General features: G+C 42.6%; 1 protein-coding gene across 2 annotated transcripts in view; it reads left to right on the top strand.

The window, feature by feature from the left end:
* CARMIL1 (capping protein regulator and myosin 1 linker 1) overlaps window positions 1-16,646 on the top strand; it is a 310,173-nt gene that overhangs the window by 157,022 nt on the left and 136,505 nt on the right. For both annotated transcript variants that reach the window (XM_049654691.1, XM_049654692.1), the window contains 2 exons: window positions 4,416-4,504; window positions 5,727-5,821. In XM_049654691.1, coding sequence (XP_049510648.1) covers window positions 4,416-4,504; window positions 5,727-5,821 — 184 coding nt within the window. The remainder of the gene's footprint in view (window positions 1-4,415; window positions 4,505-5,726; window positions 5,822-16,646) is intronic.

The following is a 16,646-nucleotide window of genomic DNA, read 5'->3' as shown; positions in this document are numbered from 1 at the left end:
TGGAGGGCAGATCTGGGGGACAGAAGCCTCTCCTTGCTTGCTGCTTGCTGGGATGGGGACCATTTGTAGGACCGAGCCAGCGGCGGTGACAGACCGGTGAGGGGAGCCGATCGGGAAATGAGAAGTGGATTAGTTCAGGGATTGTGGGATCAGTGAGAGCAATGCTTCTCTACCGAGTCAGTTCACCTGGCTCATGAAAACATTCCTGTAAGTTGGTGAATGGGGCACAGGAGAGCTCTGAGGAGGTGATGCAGACCCACTTTGGGAAATCGTCCCAGCCCGCTGTTACAGGGATGTGTCCCGGCCAGTGGTGCTGCCCTTCTGTCACGATTTCTCCCCGGTGTGCTGGGGTGAAAGGAAGGATGGCGAAGGGAGGCGAGGGCTGCCCTTTACGGCTTTTCCGTTAATGAAGATTGAAGCGCAAAAACACACGTGTATATTTTTAACATTCGGTATTTTAAAACGAAAAGTGGTCTTGGGGATATCAGCCTTCCATCTTCAAAAGGAATGGCAATTCTTCATGATTTTTCACCCGAAGTTAAAAAGAACGGACACTTGCCCCTATGATGGGTCTTGCGATATGCAGTCTCAGAACATTTTCTAATATGTGGCTTATTGGAGGAGACGACAGTATTCCACTTTCTTTGGACTTTTTTTTTTTTTAAGTTTATTTATTTATTTTGTGAGAAAGAGAGAAAGCGTGAGTGGAGAATGGGCAGAGAGAGAGGAGAGAGCTAGAATACCAAGCAGGCTCCACACCGCCAGCACAGAGCCCGATGTGGGGCTCGACCTCACGAACCGTAAGATCGTGACCTGAGCCGAAGCTGGACGCTTACCCCACTGAACCACCCAAGCGCCTCTGGACTTTTTATTTCTTTTTAATTTTTTTATTTTTTTTTATTTTTGAGAGAGAGACAGAGCATGAGTGGAGGAGGGGCAGAGAGAGAGGGAGACACAGAATCCAAAGCAGGCTCCAGGCTCTGAGCTGTTAGCACAGAGCCCGACGTGGGGCTCGAACTCATGAACTACGAGATCATGACCTGAGCCGGACGCTCAACCGACTGAGACATCCAGGCGCCCCAACCCCTGGGCTTTTTAAAACGGGAAATGCTTGGGAAAAAAGAGTGACTTTCTCGCAAGTTGTATACATTCTCCAGGTTGTTAAGATTGCTCCTGGGTCACTAAAAGCCCCTTATGCCAGGGCACCACAAGAGAAACACGTCACATTCGCTTTCTGCTCATCTTATGACTCTAGTAGTAATCCCTCTCCCTAAGTTAAACAGGAGGATGGAGGGATTTTTTTTTTAATACGCCAAATTTGCGATTAGGACCAAGTTTCTGTCTCATTCTCCACTGATTAAAACCGCAGTAGATTGGCGGTCTTGCTCAAGGCCCGATTTTGTAATTTAGGCAAGTCGGCGAGCATCATGGGGTCTTTTAAAATCTTTTAAAGATGGCGTGGTTGGGCCAGTTGTACGTAGTTCCTTTTAGATATAAAAATTCCATATGCCTTTTATGTCTCATTAGTTCCATTGTTCCCGACAGCAATTGCCCTAGTTTTTATTATATATCTTTTTTTTTTTTGAAAGAGAGAGAGGGAGAGAAAGAGAGAATCTTCAGCAGGCTCTGTGCTCAGCATGGAGCCCCACGTGGGGCTCGATCCCACCACTGTGAGATCATGACCTAGGCTGAAATCAAGAGTCAGACGCTTAACTGACTGAGCCACCCAGGCGCCCCTTACTGTATACTTTCGAGTTTTAACTAAATGCAAGCTCTTGGAGAGGCATTGTCTTAATTTGTTAAGAATTTTGTCTCCCTAAACCGGTGAACATAGGGTTGAACAGACAGTTGATGTCTGGGGAGCACTGCAGCATGGTCACATGTTACTTGCCATCTAGGTTTGGGTGTATGTGCGTATCGCTTTAAAAACTTCATCCTTGGGGCGCCTGGGTGGCGCAGTCGGTTAAGCGTCCGACTTCAGCCAGGTCACGATCTCGCGGTCCGTGAGTTCGAGCCCCGTGTCAGGCTCTGGGCTGATGGCTCGGAGCCTGGAGCCTGTTTCCGATTCTGTGTCTCCCTCTCTCTCTGCCCCTCCCCCGTTCATGCTCTGTCTCTCTCTGTCCCAAAAATAAATAAAAAACCGTTAAAAAAAAAAATAAAAAAAATAAAAACTTCATCCCATATAGTCTTAGTATAGAAAACAATTCTTTTCACGTACTTGGCACTTAGTAAAAAGTAACAAAATTAACGTAGACGTAAATGACTTGTTATGCCTCTCCCCTACTGGCATTCTAAAGAAAAGTTGGGCATACTTTTTGTACATTTTCTGTAATAAATTTTTATTACAGTAATTATACCCAATGGGTAAATGAAAGCTCTGCTTTGGGAAATTGCTTTTCTGGATGCTTCGTGAGGTCGCCCTGGAAAGGTAATGGTACCATAGATTGTTTTTGGAAATTAGGATAATTCCTGCAAAAACATTGTCGAAGCAATCACTTTTTATCATGCCAACACAAAGTAAGATCTGTTCACCTGGTTGTATATTGTAAGTTACAGAATTATACTGATCGGGGGGGCCACCGTTTTGAAAATCACCACCGTCAGCATAATGTACACTGCAGGCATTCGGTCAATGGGAATTAATTTTCCTCTTCCTTTGTCATTCTGTGGGACACATCAGTAACTCGGGGACCATGTGAAAGTAACATTGTAGACACAATGGATTCAAACACCACATAAGAATTATAAATGCCTCAGATGCTGTGGGACTTGCATGTTTCCAAGTGGGGTTTTCTAAAGGGTGCTCACTAGTGAGTTTTGTTATATTTCAGACTGTTCTAGTGATGCTTAATCCATTTGGATATATATGATCTGATAAATCAAAGAATTGTAAATTTGTGTGATATTTGAGGTAAAGAAACTGCTTTGATTATAGTATGCCACAGCACATAGAACTGCCTCCTTCCCTCCCTCCCTCCTTCCTCCCTCCCACTCCTTTCCTCAGTCCCTCCCTCCCTCTCTCTTTCTCTCTCTCCCCCTCCCTCCCTTCCTTTTTCTCTTTTTCTTTTTCTTCCTTCCTTCCTTCCTTCCTTCCTTCCTTCCTTCCTTCCTTTCATCATAAGGGATTTAAATAGACCCTAACTTGTAAGGAGATTTTAAAATGACTTTTTAATGTATAAATAATTTTAAAGTCAGGAGCTGCCTTAAACGTAAACAAATATAAAAACATTAGCATGTGAAAATTTAAAAGAAAAAAAATGTGGTACAATTCTGCAGCCAGGACACAACTTTTCATTTTTTCATGACACCTTCAAGCCCTGTGCTGCTTACATTAGCCGTTTCAGTGGTTGTGATCTTTATTAGACATTTCATAATAATTCCGCATTTCATTTAATATTATATCCGAGCGCTTAAAATATTTTGACAGAAATACATAACACAACTACATAATTTTAAAAAATCTAATGTTTATTTACACGAGGGAGTATTTACTAAACTCTCATTGGGTTGTGTCCCCCTTTATTTTAGAGAATGCTAGTGGGAACATCGTAATAGTAAACGTTTATCAAGTGCTCATTCAGCCACCCTTTTAAAGGACATGATGCCTTTAAACCTTAACTTTCTTATCTGTAAAAAGGGAATAACGAGACTTAACAGTTTTATAGTGACACACACATAAAGGGTTAGCTCAGGGCCTGGCACAAGACAAGAGCTCAGTAAAGGGAACATCATATTGTTGCCATCATGGCCTCCACATAGTCTTTTGTTATCCTTTCTGGAGATCACTTTCTTTGGGAATTACTTTTGGTTGTCCCAAAATTGGGATGCGCCTCTGAGTGGCCCCAGCACAACTAAAATGACCTTTTATTTTATTTAAAAAAATTTTTAAATGTTCATTTATTTATTTTTTTTGCGAGAGAGAGAGAGAGAGAGAGAGAGCGAGCAGGCATGGGGGGGGGGGGGGGCAGAGAGAGAGGGAGACACAGAATCCGAAGCAGACTCCAGGCTCCCAGCGAGCTGTCAGCACAGAGCCCGACGTGGGGCTCGAACTCACAAACCGGAGATCGTGACCGGAGACGAAGTCGGGACGCTCAACCGACTGAGCCACCCAGGGGCCCCTCAAGTGGCCTTTTAATTAGTCTGTCGTAATTGTCTGTGTTCTTGTCTGATTGCCCTGCCGGATGGTACACTCTGAAAGGCGGCAACTTTTTGTCCTTTATATCATTGAATCCCCCGGACCACCCTCGAACGTGACGGTGCGTGGGAATAGACGGTCAGTCAGGTTTTGTTGCGTGAACGGGCACAGGAATAAATGGCTCATTTAATTAGAACTTGGCAGCTGTGTGGGTGTGTCACAGCAAAGTGAGGTTGCCCTTGGACTTCGTGACGTGGTCAAAGAATGCTTTCTGTTTCAGTCCACTGATGTCTGTGAACAGATACTGAGGGTGGTGAGTAGGTCCAATCGGCTGGAAGAATTGGTGTTGGAAAACGCTGGACTTAGAACGTGAGTATCTTCCAGAAGATGTGAGTACATTGCTTAAGATCTTTCTGCTGTTTCCTTAAAATTAATACTTGGATTTTAAAAAAAGGTTGGGCCGCTCACATATACAGTGTAGTGCTTTCCCTTCTAAAAACAAACAAACAAACAAACAAACAAACAAACAAACAGATCCCTGTGTTCCCCATCATCACGAAGGTCAAGGGTTTTATAACCTCTTTTATTGTTGTGTCGCTGGAGGGAGCCCGGTGCGGTGGGTGAGAGGAGGGACCCTGAGCCAGGTGCCTCGTGGCCTTGGGCGAATTGCCTCACTTCTCTGCCTCAGTTTCTTCATCTTTAAGACGGAGAAAACAATAGCGTCTACCTTACAGAATTACGGTTGTGACGATAAATGAATTAATACATGTAAAGTCCTTAGAAAAGTATCTTTCCTGTTACGGATGCTACGTGTCAGCTTTTATGAGTATCACTCGTGGTATAATTTTATGTAACACATTTAATATAATTTTATGGCTTTGCTTTGATGTGTTTTAGCCATTTCTCTCTCTTTCCAAATTCGTACTTGCCTTGTTCAGTAGTAGGTGGGGGTTTACTAGTCAGTACGCCTGCTTATGTGAAGTTCGAATCAGCTAGAATAAAGACTCCACTGCTCCTCAGTGAGGAGGGCTGAAGGTTTCATATTCACGGCACTTAGTGTGTTACTTTGAGTACGACGTACCTAAAATAGTGATTTTGATTTTTGTTACAACATAGTGTTAGCAACTGTAGCCTTTCAACTCAATAATCAGGGCAATCAGTTTTGCATTGTGAGCATTACATGAAATGAGAATTAAGGTCTAGTGAACAGCCTGTTGCAACTTTCGTGGAATGTAGGTCCAATTCAGGATTTTTTTTTAAGTTATGAAGGGACTCTGAGTAGTCCTATTCATAGCATCCTGGAATGTGTCTTTAAAGGGGGCAGTTACCTCTTTTCTTTTTGCTCTTGAAGGAGGTTGTGGCTAATCAGAATGAACCAGATTTTGGCCGTGGCTTTACAGATACGCTATTGAGGAATATAGACCTGTGTAACATAGATCGGGTGTTAACACATAGATGGTCTATAGGTTAATATTGCAAAGAAGGATTTCCTTTTCTTAGATTTCACTCTAACTTTTCTAGCTTTTAAGTGTTTTATTTGAGCAGGTTTACATTTTGTGTTATGTAAGCTAACTGTTTTGTTTCCTTGCAGAGATTTTGCACAAAAACTGGCCAGCGCTTTAGCCCATAATCCCAACTCAGGACTCCACACAGTTAACCTTGCTGGCAACCCGCTGGAAGACCGAGGTACTGTAGCATTCCTGTGATCACTGATGCCAGAATTGTAAGAGAATTAGGGAGTTTGAATAGCCACACCGTAAGAACGCGGTCAAGCCCAGCTGTAATTACGGAACAGATTCTACTGATGGCTTTGTTCGGCTTCTAGATTTTCTCTACCCTTTGATGAAGATACTGGTGCTAAAATCCACTATCTGATTAACTTCTTTTGAAGGGACACAGAGAGAAAGGAGGCTATTGTTTTTAAACTGTTGTGTTAGTTTTTTGTGGCTACATAACAAATTGCCAGCAACATGGCAGCTTAAAATGACACGGATGTATTACCTGACAGTTTCCTTGGGTTCGTAGTCTGGGCAGAGGTGTGCTGGGCTGTCCACTCAGCGTCACAGGCTGAGATCAAGTGGTCAGGTGCGGCTGTGATCGTGACCTTACGGGCCCAAGCTTACTGGTTGTTGGCAGAATTAACGTTCTTGGGTTGGGAGGACAGAGGTCACTGTTTTTTTGCTAGCTCTCATTGGGGACCGCTCCCAGCACCCGGAACCTTGCTACACGACGCCTTCTCTTAAAACATGCCAGTTTGCTTTGCGCTCGAGGCAGTAGGGAGCACATGTCTTTGATGCCTGCCTTTCTTTTAAATAGAGCATCTGAGGGGCGTCTGGGTGGCTCAGTCGGTTGGGCGTCCGACTTCGGCTCAGGTCATGATCTCACGGTTTGTGGGTTCGAGCCCCGCATCGGGCTCTGTGCTGACGGCTCAGAGCCTGGAGCCTGCTTACGATTCTGTGTCTCCTTCGCTCTGTCCCTCCCCTACTCGTGCTCTGTCTCTCTCTGTCTTTCAAAAATAAAAAAATGTACAAAAAAAAAAATGTACATGGAGCACCTGCTTGGGTCAGGCCCACCCAGGACAGTCTCCCTTCCGATGAACTCAAAGTCAACTGATCAGTGGCCCAGTCATATCATTAGTCTGCCCCACACACTGGAGGAAATTGTACAGGGCATGCATAGCAGGGGACAGGAATCTTGAGGACCATCTTACTATCCTGTCTACCACAAACATCTTCGAATATTTAACCAGGCTTGAATGTGAGGACAGGAAGAAAATGAAGGACTGGCCTTCTTTAGAAGTGTTTGTGTGGGCAGAGGGAAGACTTGGCAGGTTTAGAATGTGAAACTTAAGTATTTGAAGTCTCAGCAGGAGAACATTGGTGGGTGGGGTTTAAAAAGAATTAGCTTTATCTCTAGAGGGAGTATTTTGTTTTCATTAGCTGCTGCAAATGTTTTCCAGCATTGCTGAATGAAAGCCTTTCATCTTGTAATGTTATATATTTGATGAGGATTAATTATTAAACGGAGCTGACAGTACGGATCTAGACACTCAATTCTGCCCTGTGGTCCCGATATAGACATCGTTCTTCCTTGAAAAGGACACCCACTCATGTGGTATTCAAGCCAAAAATAAAGAGTAACTTCCTAGCATTTAAAGTAGTCCGTCTAAAGGCAGTTTGAGGCTGAATTAGAAAACGAGATCACATGGAAATCATCCTCATGGAATAAACCACAGCTGAAAATAATGGATGCGTATCCCTGGAGTAGGGGTTTCTTTGGGGCATAGGAATTTCTTTAGGAAGAAACAGATGTTGTCTCTGTTAGTGAAATGCTAGAAAATGATGAATATGACGAAATGGAAACGTGGATGTAAATCTACGTGTCGGTTACCGTTTATAGACCGTTATGGCTGTTTTGGTTTGGCTTTTGAGAGGGTGGGACCCAACCATATTTATCCAGGGATAAGAGGAAGTCAGTGGGGGGAGGTTGTTGACGGGGGGCAGGTCCTTAAGGATGTGAATCCACAGCACAGTCGGCCGGGAAGGGACACCCCTTAGTGCCGGGGAAATGCAGTTCAAACCACAGTGAGACCGCACTTCATAACCAGTAGAAGGACTCTGATCAGAGTGGGGGTTGGAGAGGACATGGGAAACGGGAGAACCCGCTTTACGGGCGGGAACGTAAAACAGTGCACCCCTTGGCACGCTGGTCGGATGGTCTCTTAAACCGCTAAACACAGATTGGCCACATGACCCGGCAACTCCCCTCCTGGATCTCACCGAAGAGAGACGGAGCCCGTGTTCACGCCCAGACTCGGGAGCGCTTGTCGCCACGTTCCCCGTGTGAGCCCAACGGTGGAGGCCGCCCTCGTGCCCGCCGTGGACAAGCAGGTGGACACATCGTGGGCGTCTGGACCGTGGCACGCGGCCCAGCGGTGGAGGCGGGTGAGGGGCTGATTCCTACTCCCGTGTGGTTGAACCTCAGAAACCTTACGTCGGGTGAAAGGAGCCGGACCCAAAAGACCACATACAGTGAGCTGCGGGCTTCGGAGGAAGGATGCCAGGGAGGCCCAGGGTCTCCTTTGCTGCTGCGAACCCTCCTGGACGGCTTACCCCTCAGCTACGATTTTACCCATCGGACCCCCGTCTTCGGTTTCAACTTCTCCGGTAGCGCTCAGTCGTTGTGGCACATCCTAATTACACGCGGACACTTCTCCTCCACCTGCTTCCTTCTCGTCCCTGCCCCTTGTCCTCTGAAGACCTTGGACAACCTCTGTCGATTAGCCCTTCCTTTAAATTGCGTTTGATTTCATTTCATCTTAATTCTCTTCTGCAGTTTTTCAGTTGCTTTGAAAAATCGTGGCCATGTTCGCAGAGACTTCTTTTCTACCAGACCACACGCTCAAAGATGATGTTTCTGGGCTTCTGTCCGCTACATTCCTACCTCTGAGCCCTGATTTCTGGGTCTTTCCATCTACCTGCGGTTCATTCACAGGAGCTCAAGTCACACGTCATTCCAAGGATGTTCCCCTCAACTTTGTGCACACGTACTGACTCGCCAGCATGGTTTCTGCTCACGTAGGCTCAGTTTTTGACACTCTTGAGAATGTTCTCTCAAGCTGAGACGTCCCTTGTTTCGGCCCGTTCTAGATTCATTCACTGATGTACTTGCCAGTGTTCTTGGACAACGGCCAGCATCTCTATTTCCTGCCTCCACTCTGGGGGCGGAGCCTCCTGAACACAAATTCCGTGTACTTTTCTCTTTATTCAGGCTAAGTATCTGAAGATGATGGGTAGTTTTTCTGCTCACGGATGGAAATCCCACCAGGAATCCAACTAAGTGTCAAATATTTATACGAGCTTCCGTCCAGGCAAAATATTTCCGGCTTTTTTGTTTCTGAGCTGTTCAGTGATGGTATTTTATGTTCGAAAACAATAAAAAGCGTGGGGGGGGGGGGAGGAATTTATAATTGGAGTGTGTAGTGTATACAAGAGACCAAGGAAACACAAAGAAAAGACAGTTTAGCGGCCCAGAAGTCTGAGGAATTTTAACACCAAATGGAATTTGATTTGGTACCTGGGCCATCCACTCCGGGACTCATTTGGAAACTCTCAGAAAGTTCGGCTCCTCGCTTTGTGATATGAATGTGGATGCTACAAATTCCTGTTATTTACTGCTCAGTCTCCTTGGGTCATACTTATGTATGAAGGACAGACGGACTTCTCTTGTTAAGGGGCTTGTGGCGGAGGAGGGTAGGGTATGAATCAGTAAGCTGGGGTGTGTGTGTGTATGTGCATTGCTTTTTGGGTGCCGGGTCCCGTGCTGTCTCTCTGTGTGGAGGACACACACAGCAGTGAGCAGACCACACGCACGTGTACGAGCTCTTACTGTGGATGCAGGGTCGGGGCGGTTCCCCAGCTTTGCTCTTGACCTTCTGTCCCCGTGTGTTTGCAGACTGGAGGTCAAGACCCGCTAGCAGGCCATGAATTCAACCCGATAGCTCGTGACCTGCGTTTGAAAAAAAGAAGAGGAAGGGCTAGAACAGAATAGAAAATATCAGAGTGCATTCGTCCGGAGAAACTTCTGTTTTAGTTTTCTACTACATGTGTGTGTGTTTATTTTTGTATGAGGTTCCTTCCTTGGGATGTCAGATCTGTTCCTTTATGTGAGTCATGGTAGAAAAGGCTGAAGAATCTGTGCCCCAGCTCAACTTGATCAACTTTGCCTGATAAGTCCCGGGGCTGACCCAGCGTCTGAGCCCCGGTGTCCTGGGTCATTTCCTCGTGACTAACTCTTTGGATCTGACGTTACTTTTTGGATCAAAGTTGAGTAGTTTTGGAGAATGCAGCTCTCCTCTCTTGGCTCATTCCACACGCCTGACTTCCTTAGTTGTTACAGACTCTGTGTTCTGTTCTTCCTGCTTGTCCCTCCCAGCAACCCTCGTTTTTATGGTCTCCGCCTCGTCAGGAATGTCTATCCCTTTCCTCCCCTCACTTTGTTCTAAATTGGATTATTTTGTTTAAAGATGATCTTGAATCCTGTCTCAGAATGTTTTTCTTTTGGAAATGTTGACCTGAAGTACCCAGATTTTTTTTTCCCCCCTCTCTGACCATCTGGTGGTGGCCCTGGTTTGATCTTTTGCATGCAGATTCTAGAATCGCCGCTTCTATTTTTTGGTGCTTTCCATCTTGCATATCTCTCAGTGTGTACCAGTGGGTTCTGGAATCAAAATACATGGGTTCATTTCTGGGCTTTGCCACTTCCTAGCCGAGTTTCCTTGGACAAGTTACTTAACTGCCGTGTCTCAGGTTCCTCATCTTTGTTTTATTTTTTTGAAATTTTAATTCTAGTATAGCTAACGTACAGTGTTCTGTTAGTTTCAGGGGCACAGTATAGTGATTCAGGAATTCTGTCCCTTAGTGCTCGTCATGATACATATATCTTTAGTGTCTTCATCTTGAAAATATTAACAGTACCTACCACTTAAAGGTGTTCTCAGGATTAAGTGAGATAATCCACACAAAGGGAGAAGGATGGCCTGTTACATACTGGGCACTCAATAAATGTTTGCCCTCCCTGCCTCCTTTGATTCATAAAATAGCCTCGTGGAGTAAAATCGTACAAATATTATTAGCCTCTTTTTATAAATGAGGAAATCTTGTGTTTACACGGTTTGGACAAAGCTCGTGGAGTCATACCTGATACTAGTCGGCGAGGCTCTGGTCTAGGATTTCCAGAATATCAGCCGACCAAGCGGCCAGTCAGTCTCTAATCCCATGATGGTGATTTTCTGATGTGGCCGTCCAGGTGATTTCCCTGGGAAGCGGAAGGAAAGAATTTTATGTGTGCTTCTTGGAAAACATTGGCTTATTCCATAGCATGGCAGTAAATTTTCTGAATCACGCTAATATTTCAAGATATCAGGTTTGTGTGCAACACCTACCCAGCAGAAGGGACTTTTCTTGAGATTCGTGATGTCAGCCATATTTAGTTGATATTTTTAAGGTTACACAAGGTGAAGCAAGGTTTTAAACACCGCCCACCTTTGGATTTTCGGGTGTTCGAAAGTTCAGTACACTGACTCCATTTTTCCCACTGGTCTTTTCTTCCTGTATTCCTAGTTCTTGAACTTTTCTTTTCCTCCGCCTTATTTATGAAATGGAAATGTTGGCCTGTATTTTGCTTATTCACTTATCTTAGTGTTTCTGGTCTCCAGCGTTCAAATCTACATGCTTTCTGACAGACAAGAATGAGGTCTTCTGTTTATCCATATCCTTTGCTAGAACTCCACGTGGGGGGATTTTGTTAAACTGCTCCTATTGGTGTTTTCATTTAACAAGGACCTCCTTCAACCTTTTCGTCTACCAGGTGCACCCTTCGGATTCTAGGATATCCAAGTGTTAGAATTCTGTATGGCCTTGTCATAGGTTTTTAAATTCATGCGTGATTAATAGGTTAAATGTGTCGCGTCACATTTAATTTCCTGTCTTTGTAAGTTAATAACATCAGATGGCAGATGATAACACTGAACATTTCATAATTACTTTTTTTATTAGGCATACATATTTTGAAGCGGAGGAAGCCAAAATAGTTTTGTTTGGAAAGGAGAAGTAAAAATTAGACCATTTTTCCTTCTAAATCTGACACACACTTAAAAAAAAGTCACGAGAAGGGTAATCCATAAAAATTAGACCGTTTTTCTTTCTAAATTTGACACGTGCTTAAAAAAAAAAAAATCACAAGAAGGGCAATCCATTTCATGAAGTCTCCAAATAAAAAGCTTTTAGAGATAAATTCTGTTTTAATTCACAGCTCTGAACGCTATGTTTTGCTTTATTTTGGGGAGAGGATGGAATAGTTCTGGCCAAAAATTGAAACATCTTTTCTCTTCTTTGTTTGTGGGGAAATGTTTTCTCGATGATCAGTTTGTTCCCTGGCACTGTTGAATAAGCGGCTTCAGAAAAGTACCAGGCAGGTTAATTTTTTTGTTTTTCTTGAGATTTTGGCCGCCAGCCACCCTCATTTTATTCATGTTGCCGAGACTGTTTCTGAAGCCTGCCGGGAAGAAAGAGGATCCTTCGTGTGATAATCTGTTGTTACCTTTTCTCAAAGATCGGTAAAAGTATTGAATCTCTATGATGTATACCCGGGACCGATAGGATGTTGTGTGTTGTATGTATGTCAGTTCTCCTGCAATAAAAACTCAATTTCATTCTTGTATTTAAACAAAAATGAACAGTACTGACCCCATTTATACCTTTTATTCCGTTTGCAGTTAGCAAGGGCATTTCTTTAAAGAAGAGATGTAACATATTTATGACTTACGGATGCCTAGCACATTAAAACAAAATATTTTGTCGAGAAAGAAAGAAGCTGGTAGCTTAGTCTGAAATTTGATAAAAACTACTTGAAACAGACTGTCCTGTTTCTGCATCGTTAGTCCACTTGTTTTCCTATTCACCTTTTTCCTGCTTTATTTTCTTTTTTTTTAATTAAAAAAATTAAAAAAAAATTTTTTTTGATGTTTTATTTATTCTTGAGAAAGAGTGTGAGCTGGGGAGGGGCAGAGAGAGAGAGACAGAGACACAGAATCCAGAGCAGGCTCCAGGCTCCGAGCTGTCAGCACAGAGCCCGACACGGGGCAAAGTCGGACGCTTAACCGACTGAGCCACCCAGGTTTCTCGTCCTGCTTTTTTCTTTTAAGTAAATTATCAAGCATGACTTTTACTCACCTTTATTCTAATTCAGGAGCTTCACTTTTTATTACTTCCGTTACTTACGGTGTGGTCGTTCAATTTCCAGAGAAAGATATGGCTGGGCTGTTTACTCCTTTTTTTCTTCTTTCCTTTTTGGAAGATAGTTGTTGATTAAGGAATGAACACATGGGTGGTGTCACCAGTGGTGTAAAATAATTGCTCTATTCCGGCCTTGTGTCTAGTTACATGCATGTGTGGTTTTCTGTGATGTAGCAGGCATGTCTGACACAAAAGAAATTAGTGAAAATGTAGAAAATGGTCATTTTCTCAGCAAAGGAAAACAACTCAAAAGTCAACCTGAGCACCGCAAATTGGAAGCTGAATGGTAGGTTTTAACATTGATCTAACATATTTTTCAGCCTAATTTGAAGACATGGGATATGGGTTTGGGTTGTTTTCTTTTTAAACCATTGTCCTAGCATATGCTTTGCTGGGTAGCACCTGCTTACAAAAGTATATAAGAGAATTGGTCATGGGTAGGGCAGTGATAAGTCTTATCATAATTTAAAAGTGAGTATCTGGTATCTTTCCGGATTCCATACCTAATTTTTCAAAAAGATTTTTTGTTTTTAGAGCAGTTTTAGGTTCTCAGCAGAATTGAGAGGAAGGTACAGAGATTTCCCATATCCTTCCTGCGCCCCTCCCCCCCCCCCCCCCCCCCCCCCCCGCTGGCTGCACATGCATAGCTTCCCTAGTTATCAGCGTCCCGTCAGAGTGGCACAGTTGTGACAGTCAGTGAGCCTCTAACGATTTGAATCCGTTCTAATAGCTGGGTAGTGGTATCTCACTGTTACTTTACTCTGCATTTCCTTGATGACTTAGCGTGTGGAGCGTCTCTTCATATGCTTATTTGCCATTTCTGTAACTTCTTTGGTGAGGGTTCCGTTCGGGTCTCTGGCGCATTTGTAAGTAGTTTGTTTATCATTGTTGACTTTTGAGAGCTCTGTGTATTTTGGATAACAGTCCTTGCAAACATTTGCTCCCATTCTGTGGCTTGCCTTCTCATTCTCTTGGCATTGCCTTTTGCAGGACAGAACTTCTTAATTTTAACGAAGTCTAGCTTGTCAGTTAGGTCTTTCGTGGAATGTGCCGTTGGGGTCGTATCTAAAGAGACATTGCCATACCCGTGGTCATCTACATTTTCTCCTCCCTTCTTACCTTCCATGCCTAAATTTTGAAGTAAATTTTTTCACTGACGCCTAACGTACGTTCACAGAAGTCCACAGATCACAAGTTTACATCTTAATGAGTTTTTACAAAGTGAGCACTCTGCAGGAACCACTACCAAGAATGAGACGTGGAACGTTACTCGTGCTTCACAAGCTTCCCTGGTGTTTTGCCCTCTACCACCCGGAAAAGATGGCTCTGATTCTGACTTCTGTTATGATAGGATAGGTTCGCTTTATTTCTTCTTGAACTTCATAAATATAGCATTATATAATATACATTTTTTTTATATTTGGCAACTTTTGCTTTTCTTTGTGGAGAGGTTTTTAAATTTAAAAAAAAATTTTTTTTTTAATGCTTATTTATTTTTGAGACAGAGACAGAGCATGAACGGGGGAGGGGCAGAGAGAGAGGGAGACACAGAATCCAAAGCAGGCTCCAGGCTCTGAGCTGTCAGCACAGAGCCCGACGTGGGGCTGGAACTCACGGATCACGAGATCATGACCTGAGCCGAAGTTGGCCGCTTAACCGACTGAGCCACCCAGGCGCCCCTATGGAGAGGTTTTTAATCATGCATTTATTTTTTTGAATCGATAAAGAGTATTGAGAGTATTTCGCCTTATGTAAGTTTTGGTAAATTGTTTTTTTCATGACAAATTTGTCCATTTCTTCTAAAACGATACATTTTTGACCTACAGAAAAATTTAACATCCTTTAGTTATATTTGCAATGTCTGTAGAATCTCTACTGGTATTTTTTTTCTTTTTTCCATTTCTCAGTTTGATAGTTTGATCCTTCTCTTTCTCCTTTTTTTTTTTTTAAACCAGTCTTGATGGGGCTTATTAATGTTATTAGTTTTTTTTGAAGAACAGGATTTGTTAAATTCACTTATTTTATGTCTGCTTTCTATTTAATAGATTTCTTCCCTTTCCTACCCTTTTTTGTCCTGTTTTTGGGGATGAAATGGGGATTAGTTTGCTTTTTTTTAATCCAAATATCTTGAGAGGGAGACTTAGATAATTAGTTTCCAGCTTTATTATTATTATTATTATTATTAACATAAGTATTTAGGAGTATAAGTTTTACTCTAAGCATGGCTTTAATTGTATCCCTAAAATGTTGATATCATAGTTTTAAAAATTTTAAATCAAAATATTTTTAAGATTTCCATTTTTGGAAAAGAATTTGGAAATCTTTTTTTGGGGGGGGGCGCTCGTTTGTTATTTGGAAATATATTGCTTAAGGTCTAATTATTTGGGGATTTTTCTAATTATCTTTTTGCTGTAATTCCTATGTTAATTCCCAATAGTGGTAGCACTTGGAGAATATGCTTTGTGATTTCACAGTAGTTAAGGAACATCCTCTGTATTATTTGTTGAGCTCAGGATATTGTCACTTTTGGTAAATAAAGGCTCCACCTGGACTTTGAAGAAATGTATCCTACCGTTGTTAGGTGCAGTGTTTTAAATATACGTCTTTTTTGATTGTGTTCTCGACACCATCTGTGTCTTTATAAACCCTTTTTGTGTCCATTTTATCATCTACAGAGATGTGTTTAAAAGTCTCCCGTTGTTGTGAGGTATGGCACACACACACATATATTCGTGTTTATGATTATGTATTCTCCTGTTGTTACCATTAGATTTACTTTATACGTTTTGAGACTCTGTTCTTCAGACCGTACAGATTTGAAATTATTACATCTTCTTTATTAGTGAAATGTTTCAATTGTGTCTATGCCTTTTCAAATCTAATTTGCCTTTTATTATTGCAGATATACTAGTTTTCTTTTGGTTAGCGTTTGCAGCATATATCTTTTTATATGCTTCTAGGTTCACTTCTGAATACACGTACTGTATTTCTGTTTCTTGAAGGCATCTGAGCGGTGCCTGGGTTGCTCAGTCGGTTAAGTGTCCGACTTTGGCTCAGGTCATGATCTCATGGTTCATGAGTTCAAGCCCTGCGTCGGGCTCTGTGCTGACAGCTCAGAGCCTAGAGCCTGCTTCGGTTTCTGTGTCTTCCTCTCTCTCTGCCCCTCCCCTGCTTGCACTCTGTCTCTCTCTCTCTCTGTCTTTCTCTCTCTCAAAAATAAACATTAAAACAATTTTTTTTTAAAAAGCATCTGATATTTTTATTTAGATAATCAATTTTTTGCTTGTTTTGTGTATTTAGTACATTTACATTGATTGTAATTATTGATTTTTCTGTATGGCAATCTATAATATGTCTGTTTTCTTTTTTCCCCTTTTTATCTTTGTTATTTTTTTCTCCTTTTCTTCCTTTGGATTAATTACACTTTTAAAGTGACTCCCGTGGGGCACTTGGGTGGCTCAGTTGGTTAAGTGTCAGACTCTTGCTTTTGGCTCACTGACAGTGTGGAACTTGCTTGGGATTCTCTGTCTTCCTCCCTCTCTGCCCCTCCCCTGCTCATGCTGTTTTTGTCTCGCTCAAACTTTAAAAAAATAATAAAATGATTCCCTTTTCCCTCTATCCCAGTTAACTTATAAGTGATACATTCTTTTACAAGAAAGTGTCAACTAAATAGCCTGCTCCCTCTTTGTAATTAACAATATGGATTAGCATATTCA

This window comes from Panthera uncia (genome assembly GCF_023721935.1).
Source record: "Panthera uncia isolate 11264 chromosome B2 unlocalized genomic scaffold, Puncia_PCG_1.0 HiC_scaffold_25, whole genome shotgun sequence".
Taxonomy (NCBI): Eukaryota; Metazoa; Chordata; class Mammalia; order Carnivora; family Felidae; genus Panthera; species Panthera uncia.
This window is presented reverse-complemented; position numbering and strand designations above follow the sequence as displayed.